This window comes from Schistocerca cancellata, chromosome 1 (assembly GCF_023864275.1).
Source record: "Schistocerca cancellata isolate TAMUIC-IGC-003103 chromosome 1, iqSchCanc2.1, whole genome shotgun sequence".
Classification (NCBI taxonomy): Eukaryota; Metazoa; Arthropoda; class Insecta; order Orthoptera; family Acrididae; genus Schistocerca; species Schistocerca cancellata.
Window position 1 is genome coordinate 383,043,618 of NC_064626.1, and position 20,336 is coordinate 383,063,953.

General features: G+C 45.7%; 1 protein-coding gene across 1 annotated transcript in view; it reads right to left on the bottom strand.

The window, feature by feature from the left end:
* LOC126175249 (U3 small nucleolar RNA-associated protein 25 homolog) overlaps positions 1–20,336 on the bottom strand; it is a 103,708-nt gene that overhangs the window by 26,734 nt on the left and 56,638 nt on the right. Inside the window, exons 3-4 of the mRNA XM_049921894.1 lie at positions 17,222–17,426; positions 16,975–17,130 (exon numbers count right to left, since the gene is read on the bottom strand). Coding sequence (XP_049777851.1) covers positions 16,975–17,130; positions 17,222–17,426 — 361 coding nt within the window. The remainder of the gene's footprint in view (positions 1–16,974; positions 17,131–17,221; positions 17,427–20,336) is intronic.

Genomic DNA, 20,336 nt, shown 5'->3' on the forward strand with positions numbered 1-20,336 from the left:
CCTGGTGGATAACGGGAAGAGAGGATATATTGAAGAGCAAGTTCCCATCTCCGGAGTTCGGATAGGTTGGTGTTGGTAGGAAGTATCCAGATAACCCGGACGGTGTAACACTGCACCAAGATGTGCTGGTCGTGCACCAAGGCATGTTTAGCCACAGGGTGATCCTCATTACCAACAAACACTGTCTGCCTGTGTCCATTCATGCGAATGGACAGTTTGTTGCTGGTCATTCCCACATAGAATGCATCACAGTGTAGGCAGGTCAGTTGGTAGATCACGTGGGTGCTTTCACACGTGGCTCTGCCTTTGATTGTGTACACCTTCCGGGTTACAGGACTGGAGTAGGTGGTGGTGGGAGGGTGCATGGGACAGGTTTTACACCGGGGGCGGTTACAAGGGTAGGAGCCAGAGGGTAGGGAAGGTGGTTTGGGGATTTCATAGGGATGAACTAAGAGGTTACGAAGGTTAGGTGGATGGCGGAAAGACACTCTTGGTGGAGTGGGGAGGATTTCATGAAGGATGGATCTCATTTCAGGGCAGGATTTGAGGAAGTCGTATCCCTGCTGGAGAGCCACATTCAGAATCTGATCCAGTCCCGGAAAGTATCCTGTCATAAGTGGGGCACTTTTGTGGTTCTTCTGTGGGAGGTTCTGGGTTTGAGAGGATGAGGAAGTGGCTCTGGTTATTTGCTTCTGTACCAGGTCGGGAGCGTAGTTGCGGGATGCGAAAGCTGTTGTCAGGTTGTTGGTGTAATGCTTCAGGGATTCCGGACTGGAGCAGATTCGTTTGCCACGAAGACCTAGGCTGTAGGGAAGGGACCGTTTGATGTGGAATGGGTGGCAGCTGTCGTAATGGAGGTACTGTTGCTTGTTGGTGGGTTTGATGTGGACGGACGTGTGAAGCTGGCCATTGGACAGATGAAGGTCAACATCAAGGAAAGTGGCATGGGATTTGGAGTAGGACCAGGTGAATCTGATGGAACCAAAGGAGTTGAGGTCGGAGAGGAAATTCTGGAGTTCTTCTTCACTGTGAGTCCAGATCATGAAGATGTCATCAATAAATCTGTACCAAACTTTGGGTTGGCAAGCCTGGGTAACCAAGAAGGCTTCCTCTAAGCGACCCATGAATAGGTTGGCGTACGAGGGGGCCATCCTGGTACCCATGGCTGTTCCCTTTAATTGTTTGTATGTCTGGCTTTCAAAAGTGAAGAAGTTGTGGGTCAGGATGAAGCTGGCTAAGGTGATGAGGAAAGAGGTTTTAGGTAGGGTGGCAGGTGATCGGCGTGAAAGGAAGTGCTCCATCGCAGCGAGGCCCTGGACGTGCGGGATATTTGTGTATAAGGAAGTGGCATCAATGGTTACAAGGATGGTTTCTGGGGGTAACGGATTGGGTAAGGATTCCAGGCGTTCGAGAAAGTGGTTGGTATCTTTGAGGATGGCCCCCTCGTACGCCAACCTATTCATGGGTCGCTTAGAGGAAGCCTTCTTGGTTACCCAGGCCTGCCAACCCAAAGTTTGGTACAGATTTATTGATGACATCTTCATGATCTGGACTCACAGTGAAGAAGAACTCCAGAATTTCCTCTCCGACCTCAACTCCTTTGGTTCCATCAGATTCACCTGGTCCTACTCCAAATCCCATGCCACTTTCCTTGATGTTGACCTTCACCTGTCCAATGGCCAGCTTCACACGTCCGTCCACATCAAACCCACCAACAAGCAACAGTACCTCCATTACGACAGCTGCCACCCATTCCACATCAAACGGTCCCTTCCCTACAGCCTAGGTCTTCGTGGCAAACGAATCTGCTCCAGTCCAGAATCCCTGAAGCATTACACCAACAACCTGACAACAGCTTTCGCATCCCGCAACTACGCTCCCGACCTGGTACAGAAGCAAATAACCAGAGCCACTTCCTCATCCTCTCAAACCCAGAACCTCCCACAGAAGAACCACAAAAGTGCCCCACTTGTGACAGGATACTTTCCGGGACTGGATCAGATTCTGAATGTGGCTCTCCAGCAGGGATACGACTTCCTCAAATCCTGCCCTGAAATGAGATCCATCCTTCATGAAATCCTCCCCACTCCACCAAGAGTGTCTTTCCGCCGTCCACCTAACCTTCGTAACCTCTTAGTTCATCCCTATGAAATCCCCAAACCACCTTCCCTACCCTCTGGCTCCTACCCTTGTAACCGCCCCCGGTGTAGAACCTGTCCCATGCACCCTCCCACCACCACCTACTCCAGTCCTGTAACCCGGAAGGTGTACACAATCAAAGGCAGAGCCACGTGTGAAAGCACCCACGTGATCTACCAACTGACCTGCCTACACTGTGATGCATTCTATGTGGGAATGACCAGCAACAAACTGTCCATTCGCATGAATGGACACAGGCAGACAGTGTTTGTTGGTAATGAGGATCACCCTGTGGCTAAACATGCCTTGGTGCACGACCAGCACATGCCTTGGTGCACGACCAGCACATCTTGGCGCAGTGTTACACCGTCCGGGTTATCTGGATACTTCCTACCAACACCAACCTATCCGAACTCCGGAGATGGGAACTTGCTCTTCAATATATCCTCTCTTCCCGTTATCCACCAGGCCTCAATCTCCGCTAATTTCAAGTTGCCGCCACTTATACCTCACCTGTCATTCAACAACATCTTTGCCTCTGCACTTCTGCCTCGACTGACATCTCTGCCCAAACTCTTTGTCTTTAAATATGTCTGCTTGTGTCTTTATATGCGTGGATGGATATGTGTGTGTGTGCGAGTGTATACCCGTCCTTTTTTCCCCCTGAGGTAAGTCTTTCCGCTCCCGGGACTGGAATGACTCCTTACCCTCTCCCTTAAAACCCACATCCTTTCGTCTTTCCCTCTCCTTCCCTCTTTCCTGATGAGGCAACAGTTTGTTGCGAAAGCTTGAATTTTGTGTGTATGTTTGTGTTAGTTTGTGTGTCTATCGACCTGCCAGCACTTTCATTTGGTAAGTCACATCATCTTTGTTTTTAGGTATATTATGCATATTGCAGTTGTTTACATTTAGTATTATTTACATCATTTCACTTTACTATAATCTGTTATACTGTTGAGGCAAAATAAATGCAGCTTTGCAAAATTTCCATTTGTTGCTTTAATTTTGGACACCAGCATATTATTTCCCAGTACAAGAGACCAGTATTTTGTGTATCCTGAAAAGTAAACTGCCAGCAGTGTTCGAGGAGTTTATAATGATATTGCATGGAAGAAAGAGAAGAGTCACACAGGTGAGTGACCAGTGTACACAAAACTAATATGTCAAGAGCAACAACAGTTTCTCACTAAGACACAACATAAGTGAGAATCTTAACAGAGGAAGAGCGGCACTGATTGAGGAAGGTTTATTCAAATCAACACTGATATCAGGTGAGATAACTGGAATTTGAATGTGTTTAGACAGAATGTGAAGCTAAGAAGTTTCCACAGGCACTGGAGAACAAATACCAAGTGCAAGCATTATCCAACTTGTGCCAAGATGGAGAAGAACAGGAATTGTGCTGCCTATTTAATGAGGCAGGACCACGAGTAACTTTACAAAAGTGAGTTTTTAGTAAGATTTAGCCATCCCAAACAAAAGACAACCAACTATCAGTATTGAGACAAAGGTAAGAGACTTTTTTCCTTTTTTGGTCTGACATTAAAATAAGAGAACTGGAAGCAACAGGAGTGAAAACAACAGGTGTGAGATTGCAAGATGGGTTGGAGTTACTTCTTGTTGACGTTGCTATTGAGCATGTATTTTTTGCAGTGTCAAGACTAGCCATGGAATGCAAATAGAGACTGATTTATAGTAGGGAATGGTACAAGGATAGTATTTACAAAAGGGGTTTTACGATAAGAGCTGTATGTGAAGCACACCAATGTGAAGTTGTTAGGAGCATCAGTAGGGAAGAGTGAATACCAATTCATCAACATTGTAATGTATTTTTGCCTTACAGTGATCTCTGGTTTCTGAGATGCGGAGCACAAGTTGTCGGCTCATTACTGTCGTGACTAGTGGTCACACCTATTTGGGGTCAGAATTTGAAATGGGAATTGCTACTCTTACTGCAGCAGGAAAAGAAGTATGTGGTGTATTCTTTTGTGGAAGGAACCAGTTTCAGTATAATAAATTATACTGAATGACTCAGTATTTCAATGTTTGGTATCTGCTCTCCCTGAACTGATATTTGCAAGTGGTGACTGTGACCGGACAATCTCCAGTGAAATATGCGGACAAGAGTAGAAGGAGGTGGTGGTGGTGGTATGTATAGGACCTCTACAATGCAATCATCAGCCCTGAAAACAACTGGTTAGAGACAAATGTGGTTTTGTTGCATGAAAAGTGTACAGCAGATGGTAAAATGCAATCTTAACAAAAACACACACATGCCACAAAGAAATTATCCAAAGGGGACAGAAATCGGTAGATATGACACATGTACAAATATACAAATGATTACAATTTTGGAGAAATTATATGATTGATTTAAGAGAAAGAGCATCACAATTTAGAAAGTCAATAATGCAATGGTCCACCTTTGACCATAAAGCAAGCATACATTCAGATTGGATATGATAGAGTTTTTGCACATCCTCCTGAGTGTTACTGCGCCAAATTCTGTCCGATTGGCATGTTAGATTGTCAAAATCCCAAGATAACTGTAGGGCCCTGCCCATAATGCTCCAAACGTTCTCCATCGGGGAGAGATCCAGTGAATTTGCTGGGGGTTTAGCAAACAAAGAAAGCAGAAAAACTTTCACCATGTGCGGATGGACATTATTTTGCTGAAATGTAAGCCCAGGATGGTTTGCCGCATAGGGGAACAAAACAGAGTGTACCGTGCTGTAAGGGTGCCAAGGATAACAACCAAAGGGGACTCGCTATGTAAAGAAATAGCACTCCAGACCAACACTCCTGGTTGTTGGGTGACAGACAGATTGGTATCCTCCCACTGTCTGGGGTGTCTCGAGACATGTCTTCTGCCTGGAATCTCATTGACTGGAATAGAATTGTCTTCAGTGATATGTCCAGCTTCAAAATTTGCCCCAATGACCAGTGAAGATGTGTATAAAGAGGACCCGGACAGTGGTGGGGAACCAACTTGACTCGCACCCCACTGCCCAACAACCAGGAGTGACGGCCTGGGGTGCCATTTTTTTTACACAGCAGGACCACTCTGGTTGGTGACACTTTTACAGCACAGCGGTACATCGATGATCCCAATTTTGTTGCCCTTCATAGCAAGCCATCCCGAGCTTTGGTTTTACATTTATCCAAGATAACGTTTGCTTGCACATGGCGAGAATTCTACTGCTTGTCTTCATGCTTGCCAAACTCTATCTTGGCCAGCAAGGTCACTGGATATGCATATGCTTTTGTTCTCAGTTATGTTTAATTGTCATCCATCACTGGTGTAAATATGACTGTATTTAATTTCTTTAAAATAACATGTAAATATTTGTTCTGTTATTGTGGAAGCACTTCATTTTTCAATAGTTGGTACAAAGATTTTATATATGAAATCTATCACAGTACTCTATGAAACAGTACTGAGAGCTACAAGAGTCGAGTAAAAACTGCTTCATGGTTGTGTGATGTTTCACATTACAGTCATATTTATTAATGCGTGTAGTGATAATTTTACATTCTATGACTCCATAATGCTTTGCCATAGAACTGGTAGGAACTTGTCTAGGAATTTCCCATTTCTCAGGTCTTTTTGCTCATTTAAAACTCTGTCTGACTGATCTTTTAGATGGATTTAAATATCAATTTCTTCCATTACATCCACGAATTTTCCTTTCTGTAACTTATGTAATGTTTGAAGTGATCCATCTATATTAGGTATTTTGTGATTGGTGTCTTTTAAGTGCACAGCAAATGTGGATGGGTTATTGTCACTTATTGTCATGTATCCTTTAAATTGTGTACTAATTTTTCTTCCTGCTTGTCCAATATAAAATTTTGGGCATTCTTCACAGTTAACTTTGTAGATTCCTGATTACAAAAACAGTTCTGATTTACGTGGTATGTGTCTCAATAATCACTGTAGATTGTTAGTGGTTCTGTAACTGATGTATAATTTTGTACTCTTGAGAGATCGAGTAATTTTGTGGGAAATAATACCTAGATATGGCCAAACAAGAACTTTATTCTTCTGTGGTTCATTTTTGTCTCTAGTTAACGTTATTTCATGTATGGGATTGGCATGTGTTTGATTAGAAGAGGATTCATCGTAAGTCTACATTTGGCTGGCTGATCGAATCATGCAATATCCAGAACTGTGGGGCATTCGGATGTGGTAGTCATCCAATGTTCAACTCCATGGGAAGGTAAGTCCAAACAAACTTCTCATCAAGGTTCCAGCTGACGTCCACATTAAAAATGCCACAACTCTTTCACAGCTGCAACTGCTAACTGAGAAGATGTAATGGACCCCCTGCAAAATTCTGTGTCATGCCGCACAATTAGTATGAGACAAGCAGCAGTCAGACTAGTGAACTGCCGTTGAACGTGTAGACTTCCATTAAAGCAATACAGATACAAATGGCTGTGTTTGGAGTTGTGTCATAACTTTGAACAATGGACTCCCTATTAATGATGTCATACTGCATTCAGCAATGAATCATGGTTCTACACTGGATGACCATCTTTGGTGAGAGGGGAAATGTCTCATTTCTCCAATGTTTTGGAGAGTCACAGCAATGTTACTACTGGCATCATGGTGTGGACAGCAATCAGGTATGACTTCAGGTCATGGTCTGTAGTGATTTAGGAAATTCTGACAGTATAACTGTATGTCAGGGACATTAAGCATCCTCATGTGTCACCTGCAACAGTATTGTGGTACTCAGACCTGTTCCTGATAGAACATGTGTGGGTCCAGCTTGGATGTCAATTCTGTCCCAGTGCCGATTTCTTGGGCATCAAGGACCGTTACAGCAGTTGTGGGCCAACATGCCTCAGGAAAGGATACAACAGCTTTTAACACCCTTCCCAACTGAATCACTGCATGCATCTGAAAGAGGGGTGCAACATCATACAGATAAGTGGGCTCATACTACCAAATCCTTTGTGAATTTGATTGGATATTGTAATGACTGAAATAAAATCACATACCCCCTCAACCTGTGAAGTCCCATTTCATTTCCTCTTCCCAACCTAGGTGCTTCAATTTTTATTTTCATTTTTTTTATTTTTAGGTAGTGTATTTTTAAGTGTTGGAGCTGTGATAAATGAAGGAACTCAATGAATGTGGAACTCAGAAATGATCAAATTTGTTTATTAATCACACAATGCCTGTATGAAATTGAAGAATGTTTGTAGTAATGCAGAGTTCACACTAGATATACAAATTCAGTTTATAAAATGCTACGAGGTAGTTGATATTATTACATAGTATGGAAGGTTGGACATTGAAAGTTTTGACCAAGTGAAGATGAGCAGCATTAGAGACATGGATATACTGGTTGGTTGGTTGGTTTGGGGGGGATTAAAGGGACCAGACTGCGACGGTCATCGGTCCCTTTTTCCAAAAAAAAGTAAAACCACCCAAAGAGAATAAAAAACGAACAACAGGAAAGACGTCAGACGACACAGGACAAGAAATACTCCTACAGAGATCAGACGAAACAAATTAAAATCACACAGAGTGTGACAGTGGTTGGCCGACCATAGAGATAAAAAGGAAAAGCCAACCACCGAGAACACATTAAAAACTCAGCGTAAAATCGTAGGCCAATGGCCAGAATCAACACAAAAGAACAGAACAAACACTCAGAGTAAATAATAAAAACCCCCTGCCCGAATAAAACGGAAAACTAAGTCAGCCATACCAGGGTCATCACATAAGAGGGCAGGAAGCGTATCAGGCAGCGCAAATGTCTGCCTGACCACAGCTAAAAGGGGGCAGGCCAACAAAATGTGGGCCACTGTCAAAGCCGCCCCGCAGCGACATACAGGAGGGTCCTCCTGGTGCAGTAAATAACTGTGTGTCAGGTGGGAGTGGCCAATGCGGAGCCGACAAAGGACGACAGAGTCCCTGCGGTTGGCTCGCAGGGATGACCGCCACACAGTCGTCGTCTCCTTGATGGCACGGAGTTTATTGGGCATGATCCGATTGCGCCATTCAGCGTCCCAAAGCGCGAAAACTTTTCGGCGGAGGACTGCCCGCAAATCAGTCTCTGGGAGGCCAACGTCCAGAGACTGTTTACTCGTGGCCTCTTTCGCCAGGCGGTCAACATGTTCATTGCTCGGGATACCGACATGACCGGGGGTCCACACAAAGACCACAGAGCGGCCGCAACGCGCAAGAGTATGCAGGGACTCATGGATAGCCATCACCAGACGAGAACGAGGAAAACACTGGTCGAGAGCTCGTAAACCGCTCAGGGAATCGCTACAGATAACAAAGGACTCACCTGAGCAGGAGCGGATATACTCTAGGGCACGAAAGATGGCGACTAGCTCAGCAGTGTAAACGCTGCAGCCAGCCGCCAAGGACCGTTGTTCGGAATGGTCCCCTAGAGTTAGCGCATACCCGACACGACCAGCAACCATCGAACCGTCGGTGTAAACAATTCCAGAGCCCTGATACGTGGCCAGGATGGAATAAAAGCGGCGGCGGAAGGCCTCTGGAGGGACCGAGTCCTTCGAGCCCTGTGCCAAGTCGAGCCGAAGGCAAGGGCGAGGAACACACCACGGGGGTGTACGCAGAGGCGCCCGGAAAGAAGGTGGAACTGGGAAAAACCCAAGCCCGCAGAGAAGCTCCTTGATGCGTACGGCGATCGGACAACCCGACCGGGGCCGACGGTCTGGCAGATGGACGACTGACTGTGGGAACAGGACACGATAATTTGGATGCCCGGGCAAGCTAAAAACATGGGCAGCATAAGCGGCCAGCAAACGTTGGCGGCGGAACCGCAGTGGAGGTACACCTGCCTCCACTAGGACGCTGTCCACAGGGCTGGTGCGGAAAGCACCAGTGGCAAGGCGTATCCCGCTGTGGAGAATTGGGTCCAGCACCCGCAACGCAGATGGGGATGCGGAGCCATAAGCTAGGCACCCATAATCCAGGCGAGACTGGATTAACGCCTGGTAGAGCCGCAACAGGGTAGATCGGTCGGTGCCCCAGCGGGTGTGGCTCAAACAACGCAGGGCGTTGAGATGCCGCCAACACGCTTGTTTAAGCTGCCGGATATGAGGCAGCCAAGTCAACCGGGCATCAAAAAGGACACCCAAAAACCTGTGGGTCTCCACCACAGCGAGAAGTTCATCGGCAAGATAAAGCCCCGGCTCAGGATGGACCGTTCGGCGCCGGCAGAAATGCATAACGCGGGTCTTGGCAGCCGAAAACTGAAAACCACGCGCTACAGCCCAAGACTGCGCCTTGCGGATTGCGCCCTGTAGCTGACGTTCAGCTGCTGCAATGCTAATAGAACTATAGTAAAGACAGAAGTCGTCAGCATACAGGGAAGTGGAGACAGAATTTCCTACTGCCGCAGCGAGACCGTTTATTGCAATTAAAAACAGGCAGACACTGAGGACAGAGCCCTGGGGTACCCCGTTCTCCTGGACGAGGGACGAACTATACGAGGCCGCGACTTGCACGCGGAAGGTACGATACGACAGAAAATTTCTGATAAAGATCGGCAGAGGGCCCCGAAGACCCCATCCATGAAGCGTAGAAAGGATGTGATGACGCCATGTCGTATCGTACGCCTTCCGCATGTCGAAAAAGACAGCGACCAGGTGCTGACGGCGGGCAAAGGCTGTAAGGATGGCCGACTCAAGGCTCACCAGATTGTCGGTGGCGGAGCGGCCTTTACGGAACCCACCCTGAGACGGAGCCAGAAGGCCCCGAGACTCCAGCACCCAATTTAAGCGCTGGCTCACCATCCGTTCAAGCAACTTGCAAAGAACGTTGGTGAGACTAATGGGACGGTAGCTGTCCACCTCCAGAGGGTTCTTTCCAGGTTTCAAAATGGGGATGACAATACTTTCCCGCCATTGCGACGGAAACTCACCCTCGACCCAGAGACGGTTGTAAAGGTCGAGGAGGTGTCGCTGGCAGTCCACTGAAAGGTGTTTCAGCATCTGACAGTGGATGCGATCTGGCCCGGGAGCGGTATCAGGGCAAGCGGCAAGGGCACTCTGAAATTCCCACTCACTGAATGGAGCGTTGTAGGGTTCAGAAGCGTTGGTGCGAAAAGAAAGGCTCCGACGTTCCATCCGCTCTTTAATGGAGCGGAAGGCCTGGGGGTAATTCGCAGAAGCGGAACTCATAGCAAAATGCTCTGCTAAGCGGTTTGCAATGACGTCGGAGTCAGTACAAACTGCTCCATTCAGTGAGAGCGCAGGGACGCTGGCAGGGGTCCGATAGCCGAAGACCCGTCGAATCTTGCGATGGAGTGACATGGAGTCCAATGGTGGACACATACCGCTCCCAGCACTCCTTCTTGCCTTGGCGGATAAGGAGGCGGGCCCGCGCACGCAGCCGTTTGAAGGCGATAAGGTGATCCATGGAGGGATGTCGCTTGTGACGCTGGAGCGCCCGCCGGCGATCTATAATCGCTTCAGCGATCTCAGGCGACCACCAAGGCACAGCCCTCCGCCGAGGGGACCCAGAAGAACAGGGAATGGCAGACTCGGCGGCAGTGACGATGCCGGCAGTGACCGATGTAACCACCGCATCAATGGCATCAGTTGAGAGACGCTCAATAGCGGCAGTGGAGGAGAACAAGTCCCAGTCAGCCTTATTCATAGCCCATCTGCTAGGGCACCCAGAAGAGTGACGCTGTGGTAGTGACAGAAAAATCGGAAAGTGGTCACTACCACACAGGTCGTCATGCACACTCCAGTGGACAGATGGTAAGAGGCTAGGGCTACAGATTGAAAGGTCAATGGCGGAGTAGGTGCCATGCGCCACACTGAAGTGTGTGGAGGCACCATCATTCAAAATCGAGAGATCGAGCTGCGACAATAAATGCTCAACGGTGGCGCCTTGACCTGTTGCCACTCACCCACCCCACAGAGGGTTATGGGCGTTAAAGTCGCCCAGTAATAAGAAAGGTGGCGGCAATTGGGCTATCAGCGCAGCCAGGACATGCTGCGCGACATCACCCTCCGGTGGAAGGTAAAGACTGCAGACGGTAAGAGCCTGCGGCGTCCACACCCTAACAGCGACAGCCTCTAAAGCTGTTTGTAGAGGGACAGACTCGCTGTGAAGAGAGTGAAGGACATAGATGCAGACGCCACCAGACACCCTTTCATAAGCTGCTCGGTTCTTATAATAACCCCGATAGCCACGGAGGGCGGGGGTGCGCATTGCTGGAAACCAAGTTTCCTGCAGAGCAATGCAGAGGAAAGGGTGAAGGCTGATAAGTTGGCGGAGCTCAGCTAGATGGTGGAAGAAACCGCTGCAGTTCCACTGGAGGATGGTTTTGTCCATGGCTGAGAAAGGCGTGCCGGGACTGGGACGGCAGATCACGCCGCTGGGTCACCTGCTGCCTCCAATTGAGCACCCGTGCTAGTGCTATTGCTATTCACGGCGTCTGAGGGACCAGCGAGATCGAGGTCCTCAGCGGACGCCAGAATCTCCACCTCGTCCTCAGACGCAGAGCGAGAAGGTTGCGATGGGGTGGCTACCACCGTGCGTTCCTTGGGCTTAGAGCTGCTCTTCTTTGATTTCTCACGCTGCTCCTTGGGTTTAACTGGCTGGGAGGGCTTCACCGATTCAGTCTCCGGGACTGAGGAGGATCGGGAAGCCCTTCGACCTGCAGATTGTGGGCACTTACACCACTGTCGATCGTCAGCCTTCCCGCTGGTGGAAACCTGGGAAGGGAGGGACCCAAGGGACCCCTTGCGAGCGTGAGAAGCCGAAGAAGTTGGACACTTCTCCGGCTTAGAAGCAGGGACCGACGTCCCCAATGGGGGGGATGGTGTTGCTCCTGAGGTAGGTGGCACAGGAGCAACCCGGTGGGTAGAGCCCCCCACTGGCAAGGGGGCAGGAGGAGTTGTACCACTCGTCGATCCGGCCGGAAGGCGCGAAACTGATGGGGCTAGCACAGGTGTTGTAGCAGCGGCGTAGGAAGTTGTCATTCGCACTGGATGTAATCGGTCGTATTTCCGTTTGGCCTCAGTATAAGTCAGTCGGTCCAGGGTCTTATATTCCATGATTTTGCGCTCTTTCTGGAATATTCTGCAGTCTGGCGAGCAAGGTGAATGGTGCTCCCCGCAGTTGACGCAGATGGGAGGCGGGGCACATGGAGTATCGGGATGAGATGGGCGTCCGCAATCTCGACATGTGAGGCTGGAAGTGCAGCGGGAAGACATATGGCCGAACTTCCAGCACTTGAAGCACCGCATCGGGGGAGGGATATAGGGCTTGACGTCACATCGGTAGACCATCACCTTGACCTTTTCCGGTAACGTATCACCCTCGAAGGCCAAGATGAAGGCACCGGTAGCAACCTGATTGTCCCTCGGACCCCGATGAACGCGCCGGACGAAATGAACACCTCTATGTTCTAAGTTGGCGCGCAGCTCGTCATCAGACTGCAAAAGGAGGTCTCTATGGAAAATAACACCCTGGACCATATTTAAACTCTTATGTGGAGTAATAGTAACGTTAACATCCCCCAACTTGTCACAAGCAAGTAACCTGCGTGACTGGGTGGAGGATGCCGTTTGTATCAGTACTGAGCCAGAGCGCATTTTAGACAAGCCCTCCACCTCCCCAAACTTGTCCTCTAAATGCTCGACGAAGAACTGAGGCTTTGTGGAGAGAAAAGACTCCCCATCAGCTCTCGTGCAAACTAAGAATCGGGGCGAATAACTGTTACCTCCATCCTGGGACTTACGCTCTTCCCACGGTGTGGCCAGGGAGGGGAACGTTTTCGGATCGTACTTCTGAGCATTAAATTGAGCCCGAGAACGCTTAGAGACTGCTGGCGGCTGGCTGCCAGCGAGAGATGATGTACCACGCTTCATTGCGGGTCATCCGCCCTGATGCCACCTACTCCGACCAAGGGCCCTCCCCACGGGCGCCACCCAGCCACAGCAAAGGCCACCTGGCAGGATGGCCATTGCCGGGAGTCCTGATACCCCAGGAGGATAGGCATCTACTCCTTGGCATACGTGGGGAGTTAACGGCGCAGGCATCAGTAGAGCGATCCCTGTGTTGTCAGGGGGCTACAACCAAGAGGGTACATGGCGGCCCCACCACAACGGACTGGCTACCGTGCTGGATCTTAGGTGCAAAACTGTCCAAGGTCGTCGTCGCAGTTAAAAGAAACACTGCAGAGGGCAGAGTGGTAATCGCACCCAGGGACGTATCCCCGCCCTAAAGATCGAAAACGAGCGGGACACCATTGCAACGACGTGAAAGCCGGCTAAAGGTCTAATTGCACGACGGATACAGTGCACCATGTAAGGCGCCCTTCCCCAATTGGCTCGCTCTTCGGAATAATTTAGAAAGATGGAGGTCAAACCCGAGAGGGGACCATCACATAAGGCCAAAACATGTGAGACTCCTTTTAGTCGCCTCTTACGACAGGCAGGAATACCGCGGGCCTATTCTAACCCCCGAACCCGCAGGGGGGCATGGATATACTGGATACTCCTTAAAATCCCACAGCCAGCATGAGAAAGAAAAGAAATTTTGCAACTATTAAACAATAATTGGCAGTTGCTACAATAGCATCTTAGGGATAGGGGCCAGAAGAGGATTTCACGGGTGCAGAATATAGGGAAATGGATGTGAGTGTGAACTGCCAAAAACCTTCTAAACTAAATAATGGATTGGGATGAGTAACGCCATCACAAACATGCAATAATGAATAAGGCATACACAGAAATTACTTTTTGTTTTAATTGCTGTCTTTGAGAATCGGGTTTGAGCTGCCTCATAGCTCTATGAATGGTGTGGTGTGCTGCACTGCAGTTCATTATCCTGGTTTGGTCAGCTGCAGAATTAACTCAGATATTTGACTGGCAGAAGACTGGAGCTGCAGGCTATGAAAAACTATTGCCATGATAAATACAGTCAAAATAAAAATAAAATGAGAGAAATGCGAGACTATTCATGCTTCACTCTAACCAAATTATATGTAATTTTATGTTGAACAATTATTAACTGAATAATTGCTTGCAATTATAAATGGAAAGCTTTTATAATTATTTGAAAAACTGTTTCTCATTTTCAGGAATGTGGGTGATCATGAGGCTGACTATGCCATTATGAACATGCTTATTTACAGGGGAGCAATACTAACTCAATTAAAATGAATTTTTGGCCATCCCTTCTCAAAGCGTGAATCAATAGAGTAATTCTTCCAAAAATAATCAAATGACCACAATTCTATGTTTGCGTACTCAAAAATATGTGTAAAAACTAGAAAGATGAGCTGCTGAGAAAGTAAAAAGAAGGTAGCTTAAGAATGAAAAACAGAATGGACACGAGGGATGGTTGGTTTGCTGCTTGATTGGTTGGGTTGGGGGGTGATTAAGCGACACAAGGTCATAAGCCCCTCATGTATGGAACATTCCATCTGGAGTTAGATGCATCATCCAGAAATTTGAATGAACTGTGATAATATGTAGGAGTGATAAATATTGGGATACTAAAAGCAATACTGATAACAATGAATGAGAGGTAAAAGTATATGGGTCAGTCCATATCCAGGGAAGATAGCAATGGAATAAAAAATTCTTTCCACTTGGGCAGAGAGGAGATCTGTACTAGAAGAAGTGAAGTGGCTTTAGATAGAATAAATATCAGTAGGACTGATAATAGTAAAATAAGCTAAGAGAAATAGTCAGGTCGATATGTGGGTGGCTGCATTCGAGTGTCCCTCAGAATGCATGATCTGGCACGTGGTATCTCTCCTACAACCATCCCATCCCCAATCTGTTAGTCAAAGTGTTAAAGATGGGAATAGAACCCACTCTCTCAGAGGATACATAAAAAGATTTTCCAGTGTTCTTTCATCATTAGCTAATTTCCAGACTAAGCAAATGTCAAGATGTTGCTTTCACTGGATAGCTATATGAAGGAGCACTATTAAAAAAATGAAGTAGTTTGCTGCAAATAATGGGTTAAACACATCAAAAGTATTAAAAACAGAGTAAAATGGGGATGACCAAGATAGCTGGCAGGAGGTGTAAAGGCTTATCCATGGTTTTATTGTCATCGGTGCAAATGACAGTAGCACCTTGATACTCTTCACTAAGATGGAACAGCAAGAACCACAAGAGGGAAGGGCACATAACTCCCAACAGCAATTTATTTGCTTGACTACCAGAAGTCGACATTAAGGATACGGAAAGAGGAAATACTAAAGTTCTGGGATTTTATGTTTCTCTTAGTTAGGGCAGCACACTTCAGGTATTGGGGAGGGTGATCACCTCCGTAACTGACACAGAAAGGTGGTCGCTCACATGATGAGTTTTTATGAAGAGATCGACCACAGTCTCCAAACACTGCATTCTTCATACAACGGGAAGACATACGTGCAAAACATTGGCATTTGAGACACTACATCATGGTGGTTGGGGGGTCAATATGGCTACACATAAGAATAGTAGCCCACGACTGATTTTCTCGGGAAGTGAATCCCCCTCAAAAGCTAAGATGAATACTTCAGTTTGCTTGAATTTGTAATCCTCCCACGATGTGGCTAATGAGGGAAAAATCCTAGGGTTGCAATGATTTGCACTGAAGCACCAGGTCTGTCTGAAGATACTTTCAGAGTATCATGGCCACCATTAGATAACTTTGGTCTTTCACTGTGCCATGTGTTTCCATCATGCCACCTGCTCTGAATGAGGGCTCCTCTTATATATAGCCAGAGTAAACGCAATATGGCTTTATGGACACTACCCGGAGTCCCAGTGCATCTAAACAGGCAGACACTACTCCTCTGTGTGTATGTGCAGGTAACAGCATCAAAAGGGTATCTAAAGATCTACCAAATGAACTGGCTATCATGCCGAGTATTAGGTAACCTTCACCATAAAACTTGAACTTCTGTAAAATGATTTGGGATTTTGAAAGGTGGAGGTCAAACCTGGATATGGGGATGAACATGAATGGATTGAAATAAGACACATGAAATAGACAAACGAAGTGGGAAAAGACGCAACCGATGTCCTACAAACAAATTTTGATGTGAGCAGGGAATCTAGTCTACAGACTAAATCTGAGAAAAGATATAGTCAAAGAGAAAGAATGCAACATAGGAAAGGAAAAAGTACCATAATGATTCAGGATCCCATGATCACCACACAAGTGGTGTGTGTGTGTGTGTGTGTGTGTGTGTGCACGCGCACGCATTTGCCAGGGTGGACATGATTATGCATCATGTGACATGTCACCCATCATACACATATGAGGGGTAATAGTTAGCAAACAGACATACAGTTATGACTGGCACTAAGTACATGCCTTCTGCTTTTCCTTAATCTTAACATATGGCACAACTAATAATGATGTGTGTGTGTGTGTGTGTGTGTGTGGTCTCTCTAATATGTTCCAACAATAAACCTGCAATGGCAGTTTTCAAAAATTATAGCAGGAAAAAGTATTTTTATTGCAGTACACATGGGGCATTTAAATGCAAATAGTTACAACCACATAATAATGTTTCATGTGAGTAGAACTTGTATATTTTTTATCAGAGGAATTTCATTAAATCCAACAGATTTTTTTTGTCTGGAGAACAGCCTACTGCTTCCTTCTTTATTAAATAAATTGCAGGAACGGACATTTATGAAACATCAAAGCTTCCTATGTATATGTTTACATTCTGAGAAAGACATGACAGTCTGCAAGAAGATGGATATATCTGTTTCACCATTGGCTAAAATACATTGAATTACATATTTTGCACTGCCTTCTTTTAAAACCTTCTATTTGCCTTTCACTAAGTTTTATTACAACTGTGTTACCTGCATCAAAAATATTTCAGTCTGATCCAGTATTAAGACTTCTATGGATGACAGAAAGTCAAAGTCCCGCTCTTTCTCACCTTCAGCACCAATAACAACACGTAGTCCCAATGGTGATGCAATTATTATATCTGCTGAATAAAAATCAGCATATAACTGTAAAGATAAAAAAATTACATTATGGGAGCATAATAAAGACACACATAAAACAAGCATTTCTTAAAAAAGAAAAGAAAAAAATACATACCTTTAAACTCTTCTTTGTAACTGATAAACCTATCCTGAAATTGTCATCAGTATTTCCTGCAAAAGTAAGCTCATAATCCTCTGGTTTTGGATTCTTTTTTGGCATTGCAATACTCTCTCCGGTGTATTCCGCAAAAAACCGGCTTTTATTGATAACATTTGCTTTTTCATCTGGCAAAAGAATTGAAATCATCATCTGCACAATTCTGCAATAAATAAATTCACACAATTGAAGCCAATTTCACATTTCTCAAATATTTGGTGTAGCCAGAAGAAGGTTATACTGTCAGTACACAAGTAAATAGTGGACGCACAAGGAAGAGATACATCAAATTCACAACGAAGGCTATATTACTATGTGGAAATCAATATGACAAGAAACTTTGTGGTCAAGAAATTGAAAACACGGTACTACATTGTCCAGTCACAATAATGTGACCACCATCTATGTTCAATGTGAACATGCAATAACTACTCACTGTGTAGGTTCTTTAAAAGACCTTCACATATGAATAAATATTTGTACCTTCCCCATGCAGCAAAAATATTATAGGGAGAAGAACAAAACTATCAATTTTTTTTAATGTACCTTACCAATCTGTCAGTCATTTGGGCTTGTGCAATAAAGACATTGTAATGGTTCTCTCCTGGTACTGTTTTAATTAAAAGTTATAGTATGCGGAAATCGCAAGTTTTCATTCTCATACCTAGCTATGTCTTATTCTCCACCTCCTAGCACTTTTAAATGGACCTTTATCCAGTGTTCCAGAACTGCCATAACATTCTACACACATGCATCTATACCTGTGCATGTTTCTAGACAGGCAATTTTTGATGCAACTAAACGATAATGACTACAGCTCTGCACAATTCACATTCTCTCTCTCCCCAAATGCTATATCACAGAATGGCAGGTGGCAGCACTAGCAGAGGAGAGCACATAAAGCATGTTAGGGGAACGTGAGAAACAGTACAGTCATCGTCATAATGGGGAAATGGAGTGATTTATCTGACGTCCCATGAGCATGAGCATTGGCTTTTGAGCCAAGGGTGGAAGCATTTCTGAAATGGCTACATTTGTAAACTGTTCGTGTGTAACTGGGGTTAAAGTCTACCGTGCCATGACAAAATGGCACTATCCAAAACCGGCACTCGGGCAACTGTGGTGCACCACAGGCCATAGATGACAGGGAGGAACATTAGCTGTGGATATGGGTATGAGTTAATAGACATGCAAATGTTGAGCAACTAACTGCCCAACTGCCCAGATGAGCCAAGGGACTAACAGAAGTGTACCACAACTGGATGGCCTTTCCAGATGAATCACATTTTATTCTCCATCTGCACGAAACGTCTAAAAGGAAACACCTTGCCACAATCGTCAGAACAATCCAGACCAGAGGAGGGAGCATTATGATCTACAAATGTTATCGTGGCATTCCCTGGGTCATCTCATAATTCTGGAAAGCACAATGCATCTATCCTTGGGGACCATGTCCACCCCTACATGCAGTTTGTTTTTCCTCAGAATGATGGCATCTGCCAGCAAGACAATGCAACATGTCACACAGCTCACAGCGTACGTGTGGGGTTTGACCGAGCACCAGGATGAGTTTACCATATGCCTCTGGCCACCAAACCCTCTGGATTTAAACCCAATAGAGAACCTTGGGATCACATAGTGCAGCTGGGTGTAGCACTGGAGTTGGCATGGCTCCATATGTTCCAGAATGTTACTGACTCACTTCCTGCATATCACACAGTGGTCCACACTGCAAAAGGTGCTTTTTCAAGCTTTTGACAGGTGGTCATATTAATATGGCTGGACAGTGTACATGGGTTGGATAAAAAGTAGAGACAACACTGTTGTAATTTATACCAGATGTTATTGACAGGCATTCACCGAATTACATACCCTCAATATAATCTCTCCACATCTCAGTCACCTTTCCCTTCACACATGGAAGATGTCATGTAATGTCAGTGTAACCATCTCTGTCAATGTCTCACAACAACCGCCCTATGACACAGATATTGTCTTCTCTGTGTTGTAGTGCATGACACAAAGAGATTACTTCATTTTGGCCAACAGATCATAATCACTTGGACTCATACCAGAGAAATACTGTGGATGTTCCAGTATCTCTCACCTCCACCAACACAGGGAACTCCTGCATGGGGTTTCCCGTGTGGCATCATGCATTGTCACGAAGTGATTCAGTGCAAGAAGGCACCATCATTTTCTTCTCAGTGCGAGAGGAAGGTGAATTAGCCAGAAACTGGGAGTACTACTAGGCTGCAGTGACCATCTGTTAGGGTGCTTGAATTGGCATCCCACACTTTCAGACAGTACATACAGCAAATGACTCAAACATAGCTGTCACCACTCACTGGACTACTTCAACTGACCTTCTGCTGTCAACTACAGACAGTGTGCATGCCATTTGACGCACATCCTTTATGTTATGGCAATGTTACCACTACTTTATAACTAAAGCTTGTATATACCTTAATATAAACAGTACACTTACTGCAATAATCTCAAAGAAAAAAACAGTATGTGCATAAGTTGCCAGGTTGGAAAGAGAAACATGACAAGAATACAAAATGAGATACCTAAAAAGATAAAGCACCCAAACTTGGCCCATTCTATAGTAGCCTGGCAGAAGATTTTTCACACTGAAAAACAATAAATGAATCAAAATCTAGTGAAAGAGAGCATATTTAGCATGGTGAGGATTGTTCACTGCAGAACAAAAGTTACAAACCCAGAAACTCTTCAAATTAAGTCAGAAATTGTGTAGGAACTACAATATAAACTGAAGGCACACTTTGCACGAAACTGCAGAGTCTAAACCTACAAGATAACAGTTTTATCACAAATAACAGCAATTAAATTCTTTTGGCTATCACCTACAACATTACTGAGATTATGGCCAAACCGAAAGTTCTATAAAATAATGGAATTTTAACTTTGTAATGAATCCCTTCTCATTGTTTAGTCCTTTATATGTTTTCAGGTTCATTTTGCACTGAGGTGACAAAAGTCATAGGACACCTCCTAATACTGCTTTGGACTTTCTTTTGTCTGGAGTAGTGCAGCAACACAACATGGT